The sequence below is a fragment of the Silene latifolia genome, chromosome 6 (assembly GCF_048544455.1).
Source record: "Silene latifolia isolate original U9 population chromosome 6, ASM4854445v1, whole genome shotgun sequence".
Taxonomy (NCBI): domain Eukaryota; kingdom Viridiplantae; phylum Streptophyta; class Magnoliopsida; order Caryophyllales; family Caryophyllaceae; genus Silene; species Silene latifolia.
The window spans coordinates 102,405,909-102,433,412 of NC_133531.1; the positions used below are offsets into that span (position 1 = coordinate 102,405,909).

At 42.3% G+C, this 27,504-nt stretch overlaps 1 protein-coding gene across 1 annotated transcript in view; it reads left to right on the plus strand.

Moving 5' to 3' along the window:
- Window positions 1-27,504, plus strand: part of LOC141588414 (uncharacterized) — a 42,497-nt gene that overhangs the window by 13,908 nt on the left and 1,085 nt on the right. The window contains exons 3-6 of the mRNA XM_074409858.1: window positions 26,071-26,243; window positions 26,380-26,530; window positions 26,591-26,911; window positions 27,019-27,392. Of these exons, the coding sequence (XP_074265959.1) occupies window positions 26,071-26,243; window positions 26,380-26,530; window positions 26,591-26,911; window positions 27,019-27,392 (1,019 nt within the window). The remainder of the gene's footprint in view (window positions 1-26,070; window positions 26,244-26,379; window positions 26,531-26,590; window positions 26,912-27,018; window positions 27,393-27,504) is intronic.

Sequence of the window (27,504 nt, forward strand, 5' to 3'; positions counted from 1 at the left end):
AAATTGGGGTGGATATTTGGCTCGTAATGAGTGTTGTTTTGCCTGTAGTGTTGAAAGGCAGCACATTGCTCATAAGGACTAGGACAATAATCGCGACATGTCCATCTACCCCACATCTCGTATGCACGAAAGGACCGTCTGTCATGGCATTAACCTGGTACATCCCTGGCTTTAGAGCTCCCCCTAGTTCGTACTTGTCGAACCTAGCAGTAAGGGCCTCTAACGCAGCCACTGAAGAGGACTCAGCAACTCTCCTTTGGTTTCCCCTTGAATTCCCGTATTCAGCCCTATGAGTGGCTAAATCATCTATGATTTTCCATCCTTTCGTCGGCCCCAAGTTGTCGGAAAATCGACCGTTGGGCTCGCAAAGATCTAATATAGCCCTCCGATCATCATATAAACCATTGTAAAAATGGTTGCACGTACTCCATTTTTCGAAACCGTGATGCGGTATGGTCCGCACCAATTTCTTAAATCGCAACCATGCCTCGTGGAAGTTCTCGTCGGGACCCCGTTTGAAATCGGTTATCCGAGCTCTAATGGCAATGGTTCTCGAAGCAGAGAAATACTTCTTATAAAACGCCAATGCTAGCGAATTCCAATCTGTTGCCGTGAGCGACTTTGTCTAAATCCACATACCACTCCCTCGCAAAGATCGCGGAGTGAGAAGATGAACATAGTTTCTTTAATTTGGTCGGGTGTCACGCCAGTGGGAGGTGGTATGGAGCAGCGATAATCAATGAAAGTCTCCATATGTTGAGCCGCATCTTCCTTCGCAGCTCCCCGAACCGATTTTCTCGACCATGCTAATGTAAGAAGGCTTAGGCTCGAACTTCCTAGCATCTCCAGGCGATTCGAACCCTTTATAAAGATTGTCAGCGGTGGGCTCGGAGTGACTAGCAATGGTAGCTTCCTCGGCCATTTCGGGAAATTCCGGGAAAGTGATAGACTCAAGTGATGAATTGGAAACTGGAGAAGATGGTGGATTGTCTTGAAAAGCTCGTTCTCGTAAAAGTTACCACGAGAACCGGGCTCTTCCTCGGCTGTTGCTCTTGAAATAGTCTCCTTTTTACGTGCAGAGATCTCTCAATCTCGGGATCAAAAGGTAGTAGTGGACCACCTTGCGACCTGCGCATAAGAAGAAACTGCGGACAAGATATAAGAATAGTCTAAGGAACGATGTTCCTTAAACTAAAAGAAGAATTAAAATAAAACAAATAGTAAATTGAACAATTGGCTCCCAAGAACGGCGCCAAAATTTGACACGTCCTGTCGCGTACACTGTCAAAAATAAAACCTAACGGTCTCAACTAAAAATGTAGTAGAGGCAGTCGAGTATCGAATCCTCAGGGAGGTAATGCAACTACAGCTGTCTATTCTAATCCTACGGTAACAATGGGGGTTGATTGAATTTTTGGTTTCTAAACTACGGAGTAAAAGGAAGAGAAATAAAGAGGGAAGCAGATAAGCAGGAAAATGATTTAAACTATCAATAAGAGGGAGACATGTCGGGAACTCGGTTCACTACGGTAGTTCAACAACTTAGCGAAGAAATGACTCGGACGAACTAATGCGAGACGGATATTAGAAGGTCCTTTCGGTCCACTTCCCACCCTAAAATACCACTAACTTAACTTTCGTCCTCATTAGGGTAGTCTACTGTTTATAGCAGGCCTATTTAGTCCAATCTTTCGATCCAGGATTAATTGTAGCCAGATTAATGGGTGACATAGAAGCGTGCACTCAACTAGGTCGAGAATTACAGTTATATTGCTATAGTGACAGGGTCTCTTAGTCAATTCGTCTAATTCATCTACTACGTCGTCATTATTCTACCGCAGATCCCCTAATCCCAACATGAAGGGAGATTAGCTACTCATGTTCGTAATAAGACTAACAACAAACAATTTCCCAATGAGATATCATGACGAAATAACAATAAAATGCAAAAATAGAAATTAGGCGAAAGAATAATAACAAAAACAAGAATTACAAAGCAATAGAAGGTTAATTATTATTAGGAGAAGAGAAGAATTACAATCCAAGCAATTTCCGGCGTAAAGAGCACGAAATCCGATGAAGCAATCCGAAAACGAAAGTAACAGTAGAGGGTTTTAGCAACGTAACTAGTTCTCCAGTGAAGGAAGGTAAAAAGATAGACAAAAAGATTAAGTAAAAGATGATGCCTAATTAACCTAGTAAACATAGGTTAAATAGGAAACAAACAATGTTTTGCGAAAATTAAACACACGGACTGAAACAAAGCCCATGCCCGTGAAAGACCCCTCGATCGAGTGGATTAAACCACTCGATCGACCAAGATCTCAGCAGAACTCCTCGATCGACCAGCATGGTTCTCGATCGAGGACTTGGTCAAATGCAGCTAACTCGATCGAGGAAGGGACCTCTCGATCGAGCCTCAGGGAGCCTAGGAACCCTTCGATCGTCCTCCAAACAGCTCGATAGACCACTTGGATCTTCAATTCAGCTTACGTCTTCACTCAAGTACCTCGTAATGCGTGCAACGACACTTCTCAGTGCAACATCTCACTCTGGGATAATCCCGTCTCCTCTAAATGCATGCAAAAGGACAGAAAAGAGCATGGTTCCGCTACTTTTGCGATCATTCCTACAAAAAGGACCAAATACACCAAAGTAGCCAATTCGGGGCAAAATATTATAAAAATAGCATAGAAATGCATAGAAATACGTGCTGAAATAGGCCAAAAAGACTATACATTAGGCACGTATCACAAGGTTTGCACTCCTTTCCTACCAAGGGCACAAAACCTCAAAGAATATGCAAAACAAAGAACTAAAGACAATAAATGACCCAAATATGCACTAAAAAGCATGGGAACAAGGCTAATTCGGGGACTAAATATGCTCTAATTATGGTCACATCAAATATCCCCAAACCGAACCTTTGCTCGTCCCGAGTAAAGAGGTGACAAAGACTAGGACCATTATTTAAACTAACCTAATAACATAGCCGATATGAGATAATTAGCGGGTCTCACTCCGCCCTTCAACTCACAACAAGACAACCATGAGGTAGGATGCCTTCTTGCAAGGCAAGGTGGGTCTTGCCAAAATGGCGACACATTCAAACATTAAAGCACACAAAATCAAATAATGGATGCATCTACAAAAGAATAGCCACTTTCCTCATCTAAGTGGCGGAAATTATCTACAAGGGAAGTAATTCAAGGGTACACACTCCTTCATAGATGCAATTTTTTCAAACTACTAAGCCTAGAAGGATACCAATAAATCACCTCAAAATTGCGTCAAGCTAGGGTACCTTTGTCCTCAATCGTTAAATGCTTTTGTCAAGAGTAGACTCCCTATGGTGTTAGAAACAGTGGAGGATCGCGGAATTCCCCCTCTTGCCTAGACAAGAAGAAGGGTCGTCCCCTCTCTACCATGCACAAAAATGGATACGATGGATAAAGGGATCGATAGACATTTGAGTTTCACTTTGGGAGTTTGCTTTGTTGTTGTTTTTCCCCCCAATTTCTTGTGGCATATAACATTTGAGAACACTTTCTTGCCATTTCTTTTTGATTTTTGGCATTTCAACACTTGACAACTTTCAACTTTTTTTTGCATTTCTTTTGAACATTTTCAAAGTCACCCCATATGTAGTGAGGGTGGCTTATATTTGAAGCTTTAGGAGTTCTATTTTTGCTCCTCTTTTCATTTGATGCATTTTTTTTGCAAACTTTCTTTCACTTTTCATTTCTTTGAACTCAAATTGATTTCTTTTTGTGCCCATTCCCTTTGATGACAAAAATGTGGTAGAACATGGATGATGGATGGATGGATGGTTTCAAGGGTCACCTTGGAATAAACGGTAGCCAAGGAGTTATCACACCACAAGGTACTCTTGACTAGGCCTTAATCCATGGGTCAAAGGATACTATCATGACACATCTTAGGGTGTTTTACAAGTATTCTAACAAGCAAAGTCTTAAGAAGAAAAAGCATCTACTAGGGCCTATATACACTTGTCAAGCTTCCCAAGTAGACGGTTTCGCAAAATTTTTCTAACATGCAACTACATGCCATGATGCACTAACATATAAACATCCTAATGCAAATGATTCTACCAACTAATATGTCATATACACTAAATGCAAGTCCTAAGTTCACATTGTTATACCGCATCAATCAAAATAAAGCCACATAGTCATTAACATAGAGAGGAAAAAGGAGATTGGAAAGATCATACCATGCGGTCTTCAATATCCTCATGTCTCGGATGTGGCGTAGTCGATCAATGTGAACAAGGGTAAAACAAACACAATATATACAACAATATATACATGACTACACTACAAAGGAAATGAACTTGTTTTTGGTTTTTCAATTTTTCAAATTTTTATGGTTTTTTCGAAATTTTTCAATTTTTTTGGATTTTTGAGTAAAAGTTAAGTTAGAATTCCCCATCCCCTCACTAATATGGGCATTGTCCTCAATGGCCAAATTGATGGGAAATCATGCAAGCATGATGCATGAATTCTATACTAAATGCAAGCTACACTAATCTACACTACATGATGCATGGGTTTTTGTTTATGACGGAGAGGATAATTTAGATTACCTCCCGTTGTGTATGCATGTACTTCCCCAAACCGAGTTAGACATTATTTCTAATGTCCTAAGATTGGGTGTAGTTCATGCACACACGATGCAATGCATGAAACTAAATTTGTCATTTTGGATTTTCAAAAATGGGAACAATAAAGTAAGAACACCTCAATGGGGCCGAGGTGTTAATCCTCTATGTTGCTAGGACTATTCCAACCATGATCAAGATTAAATAATATACAAGTTAACAAAACACAAACTTCTTTTCAAGAAAATTGAAACTTAAAGAGAGGAGATGAGGAAACTTCACTTAAGCTTGTGATGGGTGCCTCTCGCCCGCTCCACCTAGCTATGAAGTAATCCTCTAGAGATCGGCATCATCTCCTTCTAGATCACTATCCCATATCTCCTTTGATGCATCACTCATATTCGGGTCCATGAACTCGTCCTCTTCACTTTCAAGCTCCACCGTGTCCCCTCCGCAAGAATTGTTGCTCCCCTCCTCTTGTCTCCCGTTTGCCCCTTCATTTGCCCTCTCCGAATTGGGGAAGAGTAAGTCCATTTGTGCCCATGAGGGATATGCTCCCTCCTCACTAATCTTTCCCTTTTGAACCATATCGTGGTATTGAGGATAGAGTGCATAGTAATTGTCCACGTTGGTTTCGTATTGGCGGAAGCACAAATCTTGTAGAATTCCCGTGACAAAGTCGTCACGGGGAAGGATGAAGGGGTTGGGATGGTTGTACGGTTGATAAGGAAATGGGTAGGGAGGCACTTTGATCTTCTCATGTTGAGATTGTTGCTCTTGTTGTTGTTGTTGGGGATTTGGAGGTGGTGGTGCTTGTCTTGGTTAGGTTGGGTTTGGAGGGATGAGGTAGGATGGTATTGGAGACAAAGGTCCTCTTCTCGGGGAAATTCGTGGTAGGCCGGTCATCGGTAGATAAATCAGATCACTTCCTTTTGTTAACCACTTGATCCGCTTATCAAACCCCTCAAGGGTTATCCAGTGATGATGAATAAGAAGAAGATCTTCATTTATCCTCGTGTTTCCCGAAAGAGGAGCATACTCATTATTCTCATTGAATCTCGGATTGAAATGCTTCGCAAGCCTAGTAATGAGCCTTCCATTTACAATGTGTTTCATCCCGTCATCATCACCATTCCTAAACTTTGCCCATTTCTCGAGTAGCACAAGGGGTGCATTGAAGTGGTACACATTTCTTCCTTGAATATTGAGGTAGGATTCCATAAACATAAGGTCTAGTTGGTTCACGATCGCTGGATCTCGGCGAGCAAAGAGGGTGCCCGAGAGGAATCGATAAGTGACTCTCAAGATCGGATTTTGAATATGAAAAGCGAGACATTCCTTGTTGTGTATGAAATCCCGGCCGGTCATGGCCCTCCACAAAGGTTCAACACTGTATTTCTTTGGCTTCGATGTCCGGGTAGGCGAAACATCGAGTCCAAGCACATTTGCGAATTCTACAAGGGTCATCATCCTTGGAACATTCTCCAACCTAAATTCTATGCATATTGTTTTGGTCAAGGTTGTAATCTTCAAAAAGCTAAAAAACTCAAGCACAAGGGATCGATAAGTTTGCTCATACATGTGGAAAAGAGTAGAGAGACCAAACACTTCAAAGAGAGCTTCCACTTGGTGATAAATCCCAAGTTTCCTCAAAGTATTATGACATAAAAACTTAGTGGGGAGAATATTCTTACTTAGAAGCCGGTGGAAGACTAGTCTTTGCACATCATTGATAAACTCAACATTTGAGAAGTCATCAAGTCTTGTAAGATCCACTATTTCTTCATGTTCCCTTCTTAATGTGTTGACATGGGAGGTGGAAGAACTTCCTCTCACCCTTGGTCTCCTCCCATTCCTAAAAGAAGATCTCCATGCCATTCTTTGATTTATTGAGCTGGGATTTTTGATTTAAAGAATAAAGATGCTCCTTGTAGATTGAATGTTGCCTTTGAAACCCTAGCCATTTGGGGCTTTTTGATTTTGTGGGGTAAAAGAGTGATTGGGATATGCTTTGGAGTCATAAGGAGGTGGATTTTTATAATACAAGTGGAAGGAAGGGTGATGTGTCACAAATTGTGTGGTGGGGTGTAATTAAATTAAGAAAAGTCGGGCCGAATTACCGCAGGAAGACGGGCGGATTCGAGGTAAGACGCTCGGATTCCAGCTTATCGGGACGGGCGACTTCAAGTGAAGACGGCCGGATTCTGTCACAGTCATCTTTCAAAAATTGACGCCACAGGGACGGGCGACTTCAAGTGAAGACGGCCGGATTCTGTCACAGTCATCTTTCAAAAATTGACGCCACAAAGACGGGTGTCCCGAGCCTAAGACGCTCGGATTCTTCAATTGCGGGACGGGCTTCTTCTGCTGAAGACGGGCGGATTCCTTTCCAGGGAATTTTCTTGAAATGCACAGGTAGAAAGACGCCCGTCTTTCTGCAAAGAAAGGCGGATTCTTCAGGACGGGCGTCTTCCCTTCTGAGACGCTCGGATTCTTCTACAGTCCCAAAATTTTCAATTTCTCAGTTTAGAAGGACGGACGGATTCTTCCCAGGACGGCCGGTTTCCAGGGTACACGCACGTGTTCAAGCTGTGAATTCTTCCTTTGACTTCCTTTCCTATCAAAAATGCTTCCCCACACTTGAAGATTTGTTCCTTCCTTCATTCAAAATTTGTTAGTGACCCTCCCTCACTTACTCTCATGAAAAGAGTTTATGTTTATTATTAAAGAAATGCAATAAAATTATAAATACAAGTTAGAGGGTTAGTATATTTACAAGTGGTGGTTTAGGTAAGACTCCACCAAACTCTCCCTTTAATGGTTCTTTCAAGGATGAGGAGGCCCGAGGTAGGTGACCTCGACCTCTCCAATAAACGCTCCCTCATAGTATGGCTTCAATCTTTGACCATTGACTTTGAACTTGCCTCCATCTTCCGCCTTGAGTTCAAAATCTCCATATTTTCCAACTTCGGTTATCACATAGGGACCCATCCATCTAGAGTTCAACTTTCCCGAAAAGACTCTGTAGCGGGAATTGAATAGAAGGACTTTGTCCCCTTTGTGAAAGGCCTTTTGTCTAATCCTTTCGTCATGGAGCAATTTCGTTCTTTCTTTGTAAATCTTGGCGTTCTCATAGGATTGTAGTCGGAATTCCTCCAACTCTTGAATTTGAATCATCCTCTTTTGACCACTCAATTTGAGATCGAGATTAAGTGCTCGGATTGCCCAAAAAGCTTTGTACTCCAATTCGATTGACAAATGACATGCTTTTCCATAGACAAGTTTGTAAGGGGAGGCTCCTATGGGAGTCTTCTTGGCCGTCCTATAAGCCCAAAGAGCATCATCAAGCTTTGTGCTCCAATCTTTTCGGGTCTTGTTCACAACTTTCTCAAGGATTTGTTTGATCTCTCTATTTGAAACTTCAACTTGACCGCTTGTTTGAGGATGATATCCCAAGCCGGTTCTATGTTGAACACCATATTTGGTCAAAAGAGATGCAAGTTTCTTCTCATGGAAATGCGTTCCTCCATCACTTATGATTGCTCTAGGAACTCCAAATCTTGGGAAGATTATTTTCTTGAAGAGCTTGGTGACCGTTTTTGCATCATCATTTGGAGTGGCAATGGCCTCCACCCACTTTGAGACGTAGTCTACGGCCACAAGGATGTACTTGTTCCCATTGGATGTCACAAAGGACCCTTGGTAGTCGATCCCCCAAACATCGAAGATCTCCACCTCTAGAATGCCCCTTTGTGGCATTTCGTTCCTCCAAGAGATATTCCCCGTTCTTTGATAAGCATCGCAATGAATGATGAATTCTCTTGTGTCTTGAAACATTGTAGGCCAATAGAAGCCCGATTGAAGAATTTTTGCAATGGTCCTCCTCGCTCCATGGTGCCCACCGTAGGGTGACAAGTGACACCCTTCCAAGATTCCTTGGACTTCCCATTGAGGGATGCATCTCCGGTAGAGCCCATCACTACACTCCTTGTAGAGGTTTGGGTCATCCCAAAAGTACCTCGATCTTCACTTCAAATAGGAATCTCTTTCTTTAGTTGTGGTTCAAATTTAGAGGGAGTACTTTTCCAACAATATAGTTAGCATAATCGGCAAACCATGGGGTGATGTGCCTTTAAAGTTGTGTTTGAATGGCCATCAAAATATCGTCGGGAAATGAGTCATTGATCGGGGTTTCTCCATGTTCATCATGAAACCGGATCCTTGACAAGTGATCTGCCACTACATTCTCGGCTCCTTTCTTGTCTCTTATTTCCAAGTCAAATTCTTGAAGAAGTAAAATCCATCTCAACAACCTTGGTTTTGCCTCCTTCTTTATCAAGAGATGTCGGAGAGAACGGTGATCCGAAAAGACAATCACCTTGGATCCAAGCAAGTAGGAACGGAATTTGTCCAAAGCATAGACAATGGCAAGAAGCTCCTTCTCGGTGGTATCATAATTCACTTGGGATGGATCGAGAGTCTTGCTTATATTGTAGATGGCATGAAGAGCTCTTCCTACCCGTTGGCCAAGAACCGCTCCAACGGCGTAGTTACTAGCATCACACATAATCTTGAACGGTAGTTCCCAATTTGGAGGTTGAATGATCGGTGCCGAGATTAGTGCTTCCTTGATTCTATTAAAGGCTTCAACACACTCATCAGTAAAATGGAATTGGGCATCTTTAAGCAAGAGTTGAGTGAGGAGTTTCGTTATTTTTGAAAAATCCTTTATGAAACGTCGATAGAAACCCGCGTGACCGAGAAAACTTCTCACCCCTCTAACATTTACGGGAGGTGGGAGTTTCTCTATCACCTCAACTTTAGCTTTATCGACCTCGATGCCCTTTTCCGAGATTAAATGACCCAAAACAATTCCTTCATTGACCATGAAGTGACACTTTTCCCAATTTAAAACAATACTAACATCTTCACATTTTTGCAACATAAGAGAGAGATTATGCAAACATGAGTCAAAGTCCTTTCCATAAACACTAAAATCATCCATAAAAACTTCCATTATGGTCTCTAGATAATCGGAGAAGACACTCATCATGCATCTTTGGAAAGTGGTGGGGGCATTACATAAACCAAAAGGCATCCTCCTATATGCAAAAGTACCATAAGGGCATGTGAAGGTGGTCTTATGTTGGTCATCCGGGTGTATAGGGATTTGGAAGAATCCCGAGTACCCGTCAAGGTAACAAAAGAATTTGTTGGAGGCTAACCTCTCAAGCATTTGGTCAATCAATGGTAGGGGGAAATGATCCTTTCTTGTTGTGGAGTTTAATTTTCGATAGTCAATACACATACGCCAACCGGTGACCATCCTTGTGGGTATTAGCTCATTCTTTTCATTTGTCACTACCGTGTTACCTCCTTTCTTAGGTACCACTTGGACGGGGCTAACCCACAAAGAATCCGATATGGGATATATGATTCCCGCATCAAGTAATTTCATAACCTCTCCTTTGACAACTTCTTGCATGTGGGGGTTCAATCTTCTTTGAGGTTGAATGGTAGGTCTATGGTCTTCCTCTAGATGAATTCTATGCATGCAAAAGTTGGGACTTATCCCTTTAAGGTCATCTAGACTATAACCTATAGCCTTCTCATGTTGTTTCAACACATCAAGCAATTTTCCCAATTGGTTCTCATCAAGTCTATCATTAACAATCACGGGTTTGGTCTTTGATTCATCAAGGTAAGCATATTTCAAATTTGGGGAAGGGGTTTTAAAGTAGGAGTTTGTACCTCACTTTCCTCCTTTAGAGTTTCATTGAGAATTTGCTCCATCTCCATTAGACATTCCATTCTCATAGCATATTCAACTTGTTCTTCATTCTCGTCAACCTCATCACATTCGAATTCCATAATGGATTCCTCTTGCTCTTGAGCTTGTAAGATGTCTTCTAGGATGTATTGCTCATCTTCTATAGGTTGACATGCTTCCACAAGGATGTTATGCACCAATACGGATTGTGCATGAGTGAGTTCTTTGTTAGCTATAGCGGCCTCAAAAAGATCTACCTCCAATTCCCAATACATATTTTTAGCCTCACTTGCTTCCAAGGCTTCCAATGCTTGCATGGGATCTTTGAAGAAAGGTATGCTTAAGTGGTCCTCTACAAAACAATCTATAAGGTCCATCTTGCAAAATATCAAATAACTTGAAAATAATTAGAACAAACCTTGAGGAGTTTTACTTCCCCAAGGCAAAGAAATACACAACTAATAACAATGTAAGAAAATCTAAATCAAGTTAACACCGTCCCCGGCAACGGCGCCATTATTGGTCGGACTAAATCTTTTCGATAACTTGTCGTTAGGAGCACCTAGACCAAAACACAATTTATAGCTTCACAAACAACTCTACAATTAGTAAAGAGGCAAGTAAAGGTCGGATCCCAAGGGACGGGAATTGAGATGAGATTTCTATTGCAACTAGTGGTGTCTTAGGGGTGTCACAATGTGGGTTGATGTAGAAGGTCACTAAACTAAATAGCAATGAAAGTAAATAAGCAAGATGAATTAAAAAGGGTTGTAAACAATTGATAAAAAGCACTAGGGTGTCATGGGGTCATAGGGGATTCATGGGAATTGATCATACAAACATGTTCTCAAATTATAAGCAAGCAATTATTGTTGTGATGGATTGGGTTGGGTTATATCTTACAATCCTAGGAAAGTTTGGGTCCCGGAGCCGAATCGATTAGATTGTACAACACCTACAAGTCGACTTAGTCTTTCCTACTCAACAACATGCATGGTCTAATGAGACTCGATTTGGTTTATGTCTTACAAATCTCATTGAAAAGGAAGGAGATGGGTAAAAAATGCAAGGATTCATAGGCTCGCATTTCATCAAACATAACATGTGCATGAGTTGAGATCATAACAAGCAAGCAAATAAACCATGAAAGCATATTAATTTAAACATGAATCATTCCCAATGTTGGTTTCCCCTAATTACCCATTAACCCTAGCTAAGTGACTACTCACTCATTATCATGTTGAACATGCTAGCAAGGTTGTCAATCATACCAACAAAGTGAAACATGATGAATAAATGAAAGTAATTAACAATAATTAAAAAGGGATTAAGAGAATTATACCTACTAATGATTTCAATAATAAAGCAAAGAATAAGAGAAGTACTTGATGCTTGATTGAGAGGTTGTCAATCTCCCAATAATAACCCAAATAATCTTCAATTACCCAAAATAAAGGATGAACAAAAGAGAGATTAAGGAAATAAAACTTGTATTAAAACTTGATTAATTGTTGATTACAAAACTAAAGAGAGATTTGATTGATATTAACTACTCTAAGAATTGATAAGAAGAACATGCTCTTCTAATTAGACTAATGGGGTATTTATAGTGGGGATTAGGTGTAGGAATTAGGGTTAACTAAGGGCTTAAATGACGATTAGGTCCCTACTTAAGGAAACGCCGGTATTTTTGGAAAGATGGGCATCTTTCTTTGAAGCTTGAAATACGAAGTTGTGCTGCCTTGGAATCTGTGCGTCTTAGGCACGGGACGGCCGGATTCTTGGGTCTCTGCCCGGGCGTCTTTGGGAGAAGATGGGCGTCTTCTGGGGTTGCTGCCCGGACGTCTTGGGAAGAAGACGCACGGATTGTGGAGGTGGAGGACGGGCGTCTTCTAGGCAATCCGCACGGATTGCTGGACAGCTTAATTTCTTCTTCTTTTCTTCCTTTTCCTTCATAAAATCCTTGGGGATTTCCTCGGGGATGCAAGAATCTTTTCTCATCATTGCCCATCTACTATAGTATGTACAACGGCCTTCTAATCTTGTGTCTTCTTGATGCTTGGTCATTGAATTCAATCAATTTAGACTCGTTTTGCCATGAAAATGCAAGGTTTGCACTCCTTTCCTACCAAGGGCACAAAACCTCAAAGAATATGCAAAACAAAGAACTAAAGACAATAAATGACCCAAATATGCACTAAAAAGCATGGGAACAAGGCTTATTCGGGGACTAAATATGCTCTAATTATGGTCACATCAACAACAATTAAAGCAATAACTCATCCTCCAAATGAAGTTAATTAAATGCTATAAATTTGGTATGTAGATCTTACCCTTGACGCAAGGATCACTAAGATGCAAAGAATGATGAAATCCGACCACTTAAGCTCCGGGATTTGTCAATAACACGGATGAAGTGAACAACGTACAATCTCCTTTTTAATTTTATTAGGTTTGTAAAAGTGTTTAGGGAAGAAGACGATATGAATTATATACTAATCCGTGTTATTAACAAAACCCGTCAAAATAATACCCGTTAACCGACCTACTCGATCGAGTAACTAACGTACTCGATCGAGTGCCACTTACTCGATCGAGTACCCAGGCTACTCGATCGAGTACCCTACAGGCAGAATACTGTTTCTAAAACCAAAACACCCTTACTCGACAGAGTAAGGCCCTCTCGATAGAGTACCTAGAGACTCATAAAACCGTAGTATTACAGTCTTCCCTCCTTAAAAAGAACTTCGTCCCCGAAGTTCAAACCACAACAAAATAAAACATACTACCACACTCCCGACACAACAAACAACACAAAACTCGACACAAAACTCCGACACATACTACCAACCAAACTCAACCCGACACAAACCATTACTAACTATACTAAAAACAACATAAAAAGATGCAAAAACTCTTCGCGATCATCTCCTACCCCCCTAAAAGAAACAAGGTTACGTCCCCGTAACTATATATACCTGATAAAAAAGGAACGGGTAGCTCTCTCTCATGGACTCCTTTGCCTCCCATGTAGCTTCCTCAACCTCATGATTAGACCAAAGAATCTTAAGCAAGACTGTCTCACCATTTCTAGTCTTCCTAACCTTCCGGTCAAGGATCTGCTTAGGCACCTCAAGGTAAGATAAGGACTCATCTAGCTCTATGTTCTCTGCCTCTAACACATGTGACGGATCACTCACATACTTCCGCAGCTGAGATACATGAAATACATTATGCACCCTATCCAAAGAAGACGGTAAAGCCAAACGATAAGCAACCTCTCCAACCCGGTCTAAGATCTCATATGGTCCTATGAACTTCAGACTAAGCTTTCCCTTCTTCCCAAATCTCATGACCCCACGCATAGGAGACACTTTTAGAAGAACCTTATTCCTAACCTGAAACTCTATATCCCGGCGATGTAGATCTACATAACTCTTTTGCCTATCCTGAGCCGCTCTCATCCTTTCCCTGATCATCTTAATCTGCTCAACCATCTCATGTACCATCTCTAGTCCTAAAACCACTGCCTCATCACTGTCGTCCCAACAAATCGGACTCCTACATCTCCGCCCATATAAAGCCGCAAATGGCGCCATGCCAATACTAGTGTGATAGCTGTTGTTGTAGGAAAACTCAATCAAATCTAACCTCTGTTCCCAGCTACTACCAAAATCCATCACACAAGCTTGTAACATATCCTAAAGAGTCTTGATTGTTCTCTCTGTCTCACCATCTGTTGCAGGATGAAATGTTGTACTCATCTTCAATGTCGTTCCCAAAGACTCCTGCAACTCTTTCCAAAATCTTGAGATAAACCTCGCATCTCTATCAGATACTATGTCTTTAGGCACCCCATGTAACCTTAGCACATTCTTCCGATAAGCCATAGCTAATTGTGCCTTAGTCCATGTATCTTTCATTGGCATAAAGTGAGCTAACTTGGTCAGTCGATCCACTATAACCCATATCAGGTTGTTACCCTGCTGACTCTTTGGCAAACCCACGATAAAATCCATAGAAATAGATTCCCACTTCCACTCAGGTACCTCTAAAGACTGAATCTTACCTTGTGGTCGTCGCTGTTACCCTTTAACTCTCTGACATGTTAAACAACGGGCCACAAACTCAGCTGTTTTTTTCTTCATCCCAGGCCACCAGAATGTCTTCTTTAAATCCTTGTACAACTTGTCACCACCTGGATGTACCAAATATGGTGTACAATGTGCCTCTGTCATGATTGTCTTTTTCAGCTCCTCATCATTAGGGACACACCACCTCCCATCAAACCTCAAACTACCGTCTGTATGAATAGAGAATCTAGACACTGTCCCTTTCTCTACTCCAGCTCTCCACTCCACCATCTTGGGATCTAACACCTGTTTACCTCGAATATCATCATATAGATCAGGCTGCACTGTCAAATCTCCCATGGCATCCCTTTTCTGCATCATGTGTGTCCCAAACTTTCCAACCTCATCTCTCAACCTCATCAAGGATATAGCTGTGCACAAAGAATGTACACTCTTCCTACACAAAGCATCTGCAACTACATTGGCTTTCCCTTCATGGTAGATAATATCCATGTCATAATCGCCAATCAACTCCATCCACCTCCTCTATCTCATGTTCAACTCCTTTTGAGTGAAGATGTACTTGAGACTCTTGTGATCAGAAAATACCTTAAAGGTCGCCCTATAATGGTAATGTCTCCAAATCTTGAGAGCAAACACAACTGCTCCCAACTCCAGATCGTGTGTAGGATAATTCTCCTCATAAGGCTTCAATTGCCTAGAAGCATAGGCAATCACTTTACCGTTATGCATCAACACACATCCCAACCCGTTCTTTGAGGCATCTGTATAAACCTCAAAGTTCTCACTCCCTTCAGGCAATGCTAAGATTGGAGCTGTGGTCAAACGCTCCTTTAATGTTTGGAATGCCGTCTCACAACTCTCATCCCAACGAAACATGTTCTCTTTCCTCATCAAAGCTGTCATAGGCCTAGCAATCTTGGAGAAATCTTTCACGAACTGTCTGTAATATCCAGCTAAACCCAAGAAACTCTTGATCTCTGCTACATTCTTTGGTGCTTCCCACTTGGTAACTACCTCAATCTTTGCCGGATCCACAACTACCCCATCCTTATAAATCACATGCCCCAGAAAAGCAACTTTCTCCAACCAGAACTCACACTTGGACAACTTTGCATACAACTCATGCTCCCTCAAGGTCTGCAACACAATCCTCAGATGCTCCTCATGTTCTTCCTTAGTCTTGGAATAGACTAAGATGTCATCAATGAAAACTACCACAAACTTGTCCAAAAACTGACTGAAGATTCTGTTCATCAAATCCATAAACACACCCGGCGCATTAGATAACCCAAAAGGCATCACCACATACTCATAATGGCCATACCTCGACGTGAAAGCTGTCTTTGGTATGTCCTCCTCTCTAATCTTCACCTAATGGTACCCCGACCTCAAATCAATCTTGGAAAAGACTGATGCACCACTCAACTGATCAAACAGGTCATCTATCCTACGCAAAGGATACTTGTTCTTCACCGTCACTCGGTTCAGCTCCCTGTAATCTATGCACAACCTCAGACTCCCATATTTCTTTTTCACAAAAAGAACTGGTGCTCCCCACGGTGATACACTAGGTCTAATGTATCCCCTCTCAATCAGATCATCTAGCTACTTCCTGAGCTCCTCCAACTCCTTTGGACCCATCCGGTACGGTGCCTTAGATTGGCCCCCCCGGTTTCACCAACACCGAAATCTATCTCCTCTTCGGTGGCAACCCTGAATCTCCTCCTCGGAAAGACATCTCAAAAACTCCCCACAACTCGGTATCGATAAACCGTCGGACTCTCCATCCTGTTATCTCTCACATGGCACAAGATCATCGGGCACCTCTTCCTCGTATAGGACTTCAAGGTCACAAACAAATCAACTTAACTTTGGGTTTGACAACAAACCCACGATAAGACAAACTAATGCCCTTAGGACCTCTCAGAGACACTTTCTTTTGATGACAGTCTATCTTAGTTTTGTACTTTCCTAACCAATCTATCCCGACTATCATCTCAAAACCATCTAAAGGAAACTCTAGCAAGTCTACAGGTAGATCAACTTGCCCAACTATCATAGATACATCCCTATACAACCTCCCACATGATACAGACTCACCCGAAGGTATAAAGACTTTCTTACTTACAGACTCATATTCCCTCAGACCCAACTGTTTAACATGACTCGAAGATACAAACGACTGTGATGCCCTCAAATCAAACAAAATAATGGTATGAACACCATTAACAAGAAAAGTACCAGCGATAACATGTGCGTCGTCCTCAGCTTCTTTCTTCTCCATCATAAATAGCTTTCCACTGGTCTTCTGCCCACCTCCCTGGACAGTACTGGCTGAGGTAGTCGGCTAAGCACCCGACCCTTGATTGTTGTTGGCGTTCGTAGCTGGCTTCTGATAAGAATTACCGCCATTGCTGTTACCTCCACCGTTATTGCTCTTACCTCCCCGGTTTTTCCATGATCCAGCTGGTCTGTTGCTCGCATAACTCTATGCCAGGCCCTGAGAATAGCTCCCCTGAGCCAGTCTCTGAAAACCTCCCGGCAACACACTGGTACACTCATGTCTCTTGTGGCCTACACCGCCACAGCCGAAACAGGTCATTCCCCAGCTACCACTACCACTCCTACGGCCACGCCCAAAGGAAGCCCCAGCACTAAACCCCAAACTAGATGAAAATGCTCTAGCCTGAGTGTGGTTGCCCTTCTTATAATTGAATTGGCCACCACCCTTACTCTCAGCCTTCCTTTTCTCAGCACCCCTCTCTCGGGTCATCTCTACTAGCCTCTCAGCTCTCCCAGCCCTCTCATAAGCTTCCATAACATCTGTAAGGATTGCCACGGGTAGCTTCTCCATTATCTTGGGGGTCAACCCCTTCTCAAACCTCAAAGCTAGGTTCTCATCACTCAATCCCATATCCTCAGCATACCTAGACTTCTCATTGAACTGTCAGTAGTACTCGGCTACCGACATGTCAGATGTCATCTTAACCCATCGAACACCTCTCTCAGCTTACTCCTCACATGCTCAGGTACAAACTCTCTCCTCATGGCCCTCCGAAACTCTTCCCAAGGTATAGCAAGCAGCCCCTGCTTCGCATACATGTCCCTAGCATTCACCTTTACCTTGTCCCACCACTCACCTGCCGCTTCTCTCAAGTAGAACGTAGCTTGTTCTACCCTCATCTCATCCGGACAATGCACCAAATCTAGGATGTTCTCCATCTCTCTGTGCCAATTATCGAGAAGCATTGGCTCTCCGGTTCCCTTATACTCATTCAGGTTGAACCTCGCTATGTAGAGACTGATCTTTGAGTGATCAACCTCCATATCTTTCCCCACTCTCATTAAAGCTTCCGTAAGAGCATCTTAGTGCTCCAACATCTTAACTATGTCATCTGTGGTCATGCTCTCAGCTCTAGCGTACAGGGCGTTTCTCTTAGGCGGCATCTTGAAACTATATAAGAAAAGGTAGATATAAACGCGCATACCATATCCCAAAACACGTATATAAACTGCACATACCCCACTCGACCGAGTACCAGAACCCACTCGATCGAGTTGAGGGTACTCGACAACTCGATCGAGTGCCCAACCTACTCGATCGAGTGCCTCGACTCCAGAACCTAATCAGACCTCCTGATCACACACATACTCGACCGAACTGACATGCCACTCGATCGAGTGACCCCTACTAGATCGAGTGCCCCTATGTACTCGATCGAGTACCCAAAAATACGGTTCTGACTAGAAAAACATCAAACTAACCACTCGATCGAGTCAGACCCACTCGATCGAGCACCTCACCTACTCGATCGAGTGCCCCCCACTCGATCGAGTCATGCAGACTCGTATACAACTACCCGTATATTATCTCACTTTCCCCAACATACTATGCAATCTTTAAAATTTTAACCAAAATAAACATGACTACGCATGCAAATCTACGCAACTCTTATATAATCACCAAAACGATATATTCATGTTATCAAAATGCCACATTATAAACATCCAACATATTTTTCATTCAATTCAACATGTAAACACATCTACTCCAACTTTTATTCATACTTTAAATTCTCCACATCCAACATCCAACAATTCACCACACATGCCGTTATGCACACATACAAACCAAAAGACAACACACACGACCCTGACACATACCCCCCATGTAACCGGTTCAAAATTGTAGGGCGAGTTCGCGACTTTAGGACGTCTCCCAAGCCTTTTCATTAGCTCCTACAACTTTTACCCCGGGTTCATTTTAATTGACTCCATATGTTCATTAGATTCATTGGTTACAGGTTTCAGGATCGTCTCTCTGATACCACTTTGTGACACCCCCATACTCCAAGTGCCTTACCAGGACCACTCAGGTATAGAAATGTCACCATCTCGGTTTCCCGAGGCAATGATAATCAAATCACAATGACGAAACATCATTTAAATAATATAAAGTTTACAGTGATTACCATCCAAATCCAAACTGATAAAAGTATAGTACATGTTCTCGAAAAACCAAATGTCTAAAAACTAAACAACAATGTCTGACAACAGCGGAAGACTCTTCTAACTGCGAGTGATGACTCATCCCAGCTAGCCCATAAGCTCCATATCAAACCTGCTCAACAACTGCTCACCATCCCCGAATGGATCACCACAGTTTTACAAAACAAAGACGGGGTCAGTACTAATCACACAATTATATAATCACAAAAAGACAGAACCCGAACTCCATCACCAACTCCTCAAACTGACTACACACTAAACTGTGTAGCCCTGCCAATGTACCCATCGGAAAATGTTACTCCTTGCCGCCAGTGGGGGACCACAGTCGTTCCCACTTAAGCCCCGCTCATCTCCGTCGAGCGATAAACCCAAATCCATTAATGTGCACATCCCTTCTATGTCGGGTTCCACAGAAGGTGAATAATGGGCATGAAGCCACTCCCGCAAGTGACTCCACTCAGCCAGGGACGCACCCCGAAGAACACAGTCAGATACAATCACAGCAATCAACAACACCCAAATCCAACAACCATCACAATATAAACATGATACTTTACAACAATCACAATCAACACAAACCACATTATGTGACTAATACTGAGTAGGGAAACCCTACCTAGAATGCAACAAAAGCAGACGATCTCAACAGCTGTATCAAAACCTCTCCTCTAGGAGTCCTCCTCCTATCACATGATCACATAATTACTACTAGCAAAACTAACCAAAAAAACCACCAATCCCCAAATTAGGGTTTAAACAAAGTTAATTAAATTCTATAAATTTGGTATGTAGATCTTACCCTTGACGCAAGGATCACTAAGATGCAAAGAATGATGAAATCCGACCTCTTAAGCTCCGGGATTTGTCAATAACACGGATGAAGCGAACAACATAGTTTCAATATCCTTTTTAAGTTTATTAGGTTTGTAAAATTGTTTAGGGAAGAAGACGATATGAATTATATACTAATCCGTGTTATTAACAAAACCCGTCAAAATAATACCCGTTAACCGACCTACTCGATCGAGTAACTAACGTACTTGATCGTGCCACTTACTCGATCGAGTACCCAAGCTACTCGATCGAGTACCCTACAGGCAGAATACTGTTTCTAAATCCAAAACACCCTTACTCGACAGAGTAAGGCCCACTAGATAAAGTACCTAGAGACTCATAAAACCGTAGTATTACAAACTAACCCTCCGAATCAGATGTTGCCACTCGTCCAGGCCAGCATCTGTCACCGCCACGCCAAAGTCGCGTATCTCGGAGCTCGTCGTCATCCTCGCCGCATCGGTGTACTCGAGGGTCTCGGGGTAATCTGGGGGCTCGATGCCCGCCACCTCAACCTCCTGTAAAAGTCTAATGGTTTCCATTAATCGATGATCATTCATCATGTTTTCAAGATAATCAAAAGAAGATTAAAACACTTACCACGACTCGCCAGTACGTCAACCTCCCGTAGAGGAACGCCGAGTAGTCCTCGCCAGGTAGAAGGATGGCGTCGCCACCGACATATGCCAAGTCAGCCTCCCTCTCAGCATCGGAAGGCTCCCTGAACATCGTTCAAGGAGGATCGATGGGAACCGTCAAGGTATCTCGAGAGCACTGACGAGTCAAACGCTCGCCCAGGTACCACATGGGACCCATCGACGTCCACAAAAGCAACCGGCTCGAACTCCTAGGTCGAAGGACCTCAGCCACAAAAAGAGGAGCGCTAGCGTAGTCCACCAACGGCCTGGGCACCCACTATGAAAAGCAAACAGAGGTCATTCTTCTGATGGGTTCTAAAAGAAAGCAATGAAGAAGAAAACAAAGAAAGGTGAGTCGAAGATACTCACGCCATCCAACTGCAGAGCAATCACGTCCCATCGACAGGCGCCGTGAAAGAACGCTGACTCTTCGTGCAACACATCACCCATTCCCTCACAACGGGATAAGCTCTATCCACTGGCTCTGCCCTCTTGGGCACGAGACTCAGAAAGTAGGAGTACACCCACGCCTGTAAGATAAGATAATCAATAGAGATCTTTCGTGATTCGATAAGAAAAGGAAATGATCTTTCATGATATGAAATGGAGGTTCATAGCTCCAGCAACAGTCCAGGACCAACTGTGGCAGGAGAAGTCCCCTTCTCCATCAGCTCTGGATGAACCATGGCCCTCATATAGCGAATGAGGATTGCAAAGCCAGCAGTGACCCAGTCCCAACGGCCTAGGTCACTCAGGTCAGAAAGGAAGGGAAGAAGCTTCATCGACAGCCTCTCTCCCTTGTCTCCGAGGTAGATCGAAGACAAGAACCACCAGAGCCACAAACGGACTCTCTGCTCTGCAGTACAGGGAGGAGGAGGAGTCATCTCCCTCCCATCGATCACCACCGACGTCGGTGTCTTCCCAGCAAAATAATCCCGAATGTAGGTACTAGGCACCAACCCGGGTATCGTAGCAGCCTTAGGCATCAGGTTCCAGCTGATCAAGCTCCTAGCCTCGGCCGAGTCTACCCTCATGGATGTCTCTGGCCACTCCACCACCTCAGTCCCGTACGGCAAGCCAGAACTCATGCCGTAGTCCTCCAACGTGACCCCAACCTCACCAAAAGGCATGTGATAGGTGGAGGTCGTGTCCCAAAATCGATCCAGGAAAGCTCGAACCCGCCTAAGGTTAGCCCGAATCTTCCTCCTCATGATGTCCCTCCAGGCCTATACCAAGGCACCAAACGCTCCCCGCTCGAGGATGGCCCGCTCCTCTGCTGACAGCCTCTCGTAGAACCCCATCATCGTCGTGTAACCCGAGAACGATCTGATGTTCCCGGCCTCCTATTTTGATTTGAATCAAGAGCTATTTTTAGCTTGAATGAAAGAGAAAAAGGAATAGCAAATGAGAAATGAAAGAAGATAAATGAAAGAGTGATGAGTTCAAACTACCAAGTTCTTCACCGTCCGGTAGGACAGGTGACCCTCCGTAGCCCAGATGAGGTGCCTGCTGTCCCAGCTCTCAGTCCACTCTGGTGCCCCCCTCAGGTGGCGACCACCTCGTCCGACGTTGGCTCACCTCAGGGCCTCCTCCTCCTCAACGACCTCCTCCTCGATGACCTCGTCCTCAGCAGCTTCCACCGCAGCAGTAAAAGCCTACTCTAACGCTTCCTCGAATGAACGAGAAGGGTCAAGAGCGGTATCCACGTCCATGGGATCTCTCCCTGACGTAGAAGCCTCGTCACCTAAAAGATTAAAGTGAGTTCAGGCCGCGTCAAGTGACGATAAGCCTTAGTTAGGGGATTTTCAAGCTTTCAAAGCTCCGAAATTGCTCTTTTCTCCCATCTTTGCCTGTTTTCCCACAAACCCGTCTGCTCATGTGGTAATATGGGTAAAGTCAAGCCTAAGTTAAAACCTAGTCATGGGTTCGAGTCGAAGTTTCGACAGCCTGAACAAGCCGTCACAAATCAAAATTCCGAAATGGTAAACCTACCCAACATACAAGGATTTCAAATACCAAGTTTCATCACAAATGGGCAATCCTAAGGCTATTTTTGACACAATATACGGTTCAGCTGTGAGACCGTCACAATTTCACTCAAATGCTCAAAACTCAACGAAAATTCGAAACAAATACATGGTTATGATCCTTATACTACCAATTAGCCATTTACCAAGTCAATTTTGCAAGGTAAAATCGTTTGGGGGAAAAGCCCTAAATTTTCGACATTTTTAGGGTTGGAAACCCTAATTTGTCGATCCAATTTGACCAAATACGGAAGATTAATGCAAAAATAATACACATACCTCGATTAGTCATGGAAAATGCAAGCTTTTGATCAAATTTTGGCGAGAAATGATTGGAATTTGAGAGAGTATTTGAGGATTTGTGTTTCGAAATTATGAAAATAAACCCGTGTTTTATCGAGTTTTTACTCAGAAAAGCCACGCCCAGGAAAAGAAGCAGCAGGTGCTGCGCCTCTTCCAAGAGACGCAGCTCTTGCTGCGCCTCTTCCTCAGTTTCCCTCCAAATTAATTTTCGAAGATTCGTTATAAGTTCGTTATTTGTGGGTCCATCTTTGGTGCGCCCCTTCCTTAATACCATATATCGTATATTTGGTCCATTTAACGTTTATTCTTCGCCCGGGCACGCATTTCCAAGCCAACTGCGAACTGTCGTGGTATTTTACCAAGACCTTTCTTGTCACAACGAGCGATTATTCTCTGACAGGTGTTTCGACACACCTCTATTCTGTTCCCCCAACGAGAGTCTTGGACAGCCAATCGTCCCTCTCAACACGTGGAGATCAGTTCCCGATTACATTCCCCCAACGAGAGTGCAAAACAGACAATCGTCCCTCTCAACACGTGGAGATCAACATCGACCCCAAGCTTTTTCCAAAGTTTGTTTGAAAGCCGACCCAAGCAGATTTCTCCCAGCAGTTTCTACCGACGTCCTACTGCCTCTTCCAATATCGCGTTTTGTTTCCCCTTGGAGCACAACAGAGTAAGGAGTTTCAAGGAATCTCAGGTATGGTCTCTTCTTATGGCTGGCGAGCTTCCTTACGTAGTCTAATGGATTTTAAACGACCTACCCCGATAGTCGACAGACTCTCAAATATTCCCGACTATAGGTCCTTGGTTCAGATTCCTTGAACCGCCTCGCGTCGCCATAGTCATCAGGTTGTAATCTCCGATTGAACTTATGGCTATACTTTGACTTTTGCCTTGTCCAAGCCTCGGTCAAAGTGGGGGCTCTGTAGATAACTCATTTCTACACCTCCCGCAAACCATCCGGTGATGATTGGGCCGCATGTTTGGTACGCGGAACGATTTATGACAATCCGTAAGTTTATTGTCAAGTGATAGCTCAAACACTTGTATCTACCTCATAGTTGTCATCTACGCGCCGATACGGTCGTTTTGACAGTAATTAGAGTACATTTGGAGTCCGGGTCAAAAATCGTTTTCATTTTCTAATAACCGTTTAAAATGCCGAGTCAGAATGTTCTGGAATGTTCGGGATATTTCTATTCCATATTTCCAATTTTTTAAATATTTGGTAAAATATATCCCGAAATTATCATATAAAATATTAAGGAAATAAGATCAATCCGCTATTCCATAATAGAAACGCGGAAATCTTTCTTCCAAGAGACGCAGTGCTTGCTGCGCCTCTTCCTCAGTCCTTTTCTGCATATTTTCGTATCTTTTCGAGATTCACTTCCAAAGTTTCTCCGAAACCCTAATTTCCGTCGTGTGATTAGTATAAATAGAGACCTTCGGTCTCACATATTTCTCACGCGAGTGTCCGCCCTTCTCTTCTCCCTTTGCATTCTAGACCACGTTCTTACTTTTTGGAGTCTATGTGCTTGAACTTTCGACCGCGTAAGCTCGGATCTTTCTGAGTACCAGCCTCGTTTTGCATGACCGACCAATTTGACCAACTCCACATCAATCAACCTTAATCAATCATATTCGTTTTCCTCCTAGAGGGCACTTTCGTCGTACATTCGAGTCGAGCAATCACTAAACGTTAACTTAGTCAATCTCGTTTCGTCAAACATGTAAGTTTGAGGGTGTCAATCCTTCTTTTATTTATTTTTCTTTATTTTTGTAATCATTATTATAAGATTTACGTCGAAAACACACTTAAAAGCGATTTACAAAACCTTATTTTAAACCCTTTTTACAGATTATCAGGAGACAAACGTCGACAAAGGATGCAGCACCTGCTGCGCCTCTTCCTGAGGCTGCCGCAGTTCCTGCTTCCTTTCTTCTTCCTTCGTCTTTTGTTCGTCTCATTGTTTTTGCTTTGTTATCAATTGTTCATATTTCTTTTAACATAATAATTTGAGTATGATAATTTTAACATGTTAATTATTATTAATTAATTCATCTTTCAAAATCCCGACTTAAATCCCTTAAAATTCATATTTGCGGGTTTTCGTCATTAAAATCAATTCGGGTTTTTAGAGGTTCGATTTATCCATATTGAGTCTCTGGAATTCATCAATGATATATTTTCATCTTTTGTTTATCGTCACTATCATTAGTTCGTCATTATTAATCTAATTAATTTGATTAGTTTGTTTAATTTGTGTTATTAATTCTCATAATTAACCTTTTAATGTTGTAAATTATTCGTTCTAATTAGTTTTATCCATGTTCTACTGTTTTTATGACTCAATCACATGTTAATAATCTGTTAATCACTTCTATCCGAGTCAAGTATCATTAATCAAGCTTTAAATCACCAATGAATATTAACGAGATGCAATTCCGGCTTCACAGCCAGAACTAAACTTAGGAACAGACGCATCGACTACTGCGCCTCTTCCAAAGGACGCAGCTCTGCTGCACCTGTTCCGGGTTGAGTTCTGTCTCTGAACTTCCGTTTTTGATTTGACCTAGTTTATTAATTACGTATTAATTAACTATTACTCGTATTATCACCCTTAATCTGTTCGTTAATTTATTTATTCTTTCCTTTCTCAAACCATCCGTTTTAAGTGTATTTTCGACGTAAATCAATCAACCCGTTGTAATTATTGTAATTTTATTCATTGTATTTTTATGATATTTTATTATTATATTGCTTGTATGCTCTTACATGTAATCAATCTAAATTCCTACTTTGACCCAATTGCATGTTAAATTACGTGTTTACCGACTTAGTCTAAATTCACATGCCAGGATAAATCTAATGGATGTTGCATTGCATGCATATAATCGACAACAAATCGAGTATAGATAATTTCCCTAATCATTAGTAGAGGCCGCTATCGAGGCGGACGGGATTAGGTGTTCGATCAAAAGAGCTTCCTAATACGTACCTTCACCCCTTACTCCATATCTCTGTGAACATCCGTGTTCATTGACATCCACGAGAGTCATTCTAGACATAGAATGCTAAGGTTAACGAGTTCTTGGTGTTCATGTCACTACTTTGTGTCTTGACATGACATGAGGTATTCGAACGGTTTCCAATTTTCCACAATAAATTGGTGGCGACTCCACAAATGCAGAAAAGCATGCTCGCTTTTCGCCCCCGTGGGCCCGCGTCCATACCTTCAAATTGCTCACTGACTGTCAAATTCAGTTACAGAGTGATACTGCCAATGCTAGCTTGATGGATCAGGAAAGACAATTGAGGGAGTCTTATATGTTAATGGCAGAAGCTAGAGATGATTTTCTGAAGCAGAAGGCCAAATGTGATTGGGAAAAGGATAGTGATACTAATTGTGATATGTTTCATCATGCTATAAGGAAAAGGCACTTGCATAATTAGGTTTTGCAAATAGAAAATAGTAGGGGGATGCAATGTAATGACCCTGAGGATATCTTGCAAGCCTTTGTGGAATACTATAAGGAGTTACTTGGTTCAAATGCTCAAATAAGAGACTTTCAGAAACATTGTCACCCAAGGGGAGCTGCTAGAGAAACATGATTGGGATAGTATGTGCAGGATTCCTACTGAGGAGGATGTTAGGAATGCTTTGTTTTCTATTCCTGATGACAAAAGTCCTGGCCCGGATGGGTATACTAGTTGTTTTTTCAAGGCAAGCTGGTCTATTATTAAGAATGATGTGTATGCTGATATCAAGGACTTCTTTTAGCAGGGCAAGCTGCTTAAACAATTAAATTGTACTACCCTTGTCCTTATTCCCAAAGTTGAGAATCCAAATTCAGTCAAGGAGTTCAGGCCAATTGCCTGTTGCAACACAATATATAAGATCATCTCAAAGCTCTTATGTGATAGAATGAGTTGTGTCCTTGGTAAGATTATCAGTCCAAATCAGTGTGCATTCATTAAGGGGAGGAGCATCCTTGGAAATATTCTGATCATTCAGGATTTGGTTAGGTTGTATACTAGAAATAGTGTTTCTCCTAGGTGTTTAATGAAAGTTGATCTTAGAAAAGCATACGACTCCATTGAATGGGTCTTTGTTGAACAAATGATGACAACACTTAATTTTCCTCCAAAGTTGATCAGCTTAATTATGCAATGTGTCACTACTAACTCATATCCATTGCCTTAAATGGTCAGTTACATGGGCTCTTTAATGGTAAAAGGGGACTCGGGCAGAGGGATCCTATGTCTCCTCTTTTATTCACTTTATGTAGGGAATATTTGAGTAGGCTTCTGAAACTAGTCAGTCAGATGCATGGATTCCAGTTTCATCCTTTGTGCAAAAGTTTGAAGCTCACTCATCTTATGTTTGCAGACGACTTATTGATTTTTTGTAAAGGGGATGTCAGAACAATTTTTATTGTGATGGAAGCCTTCAAGAGATTTTCCAATGTTTCAGGTCTGAATATTAACTCTGATAAGTCTGATTTTTATTCTAACGGGATGAGTCCTGCTCTTGTGCAAAAAGTGCTTCATGGCACTGGTTTTAAGAGTGGAGATTTACCTTTTAGGTACTTGGGAGTTAAAATATCGCATAAGAGATTATCTAAGACTAATTGCAATATCCTTGTGGATAGAATGGTCCACAGAATTCGGGGATGAAATAGTAGGAAAATCTCTTAC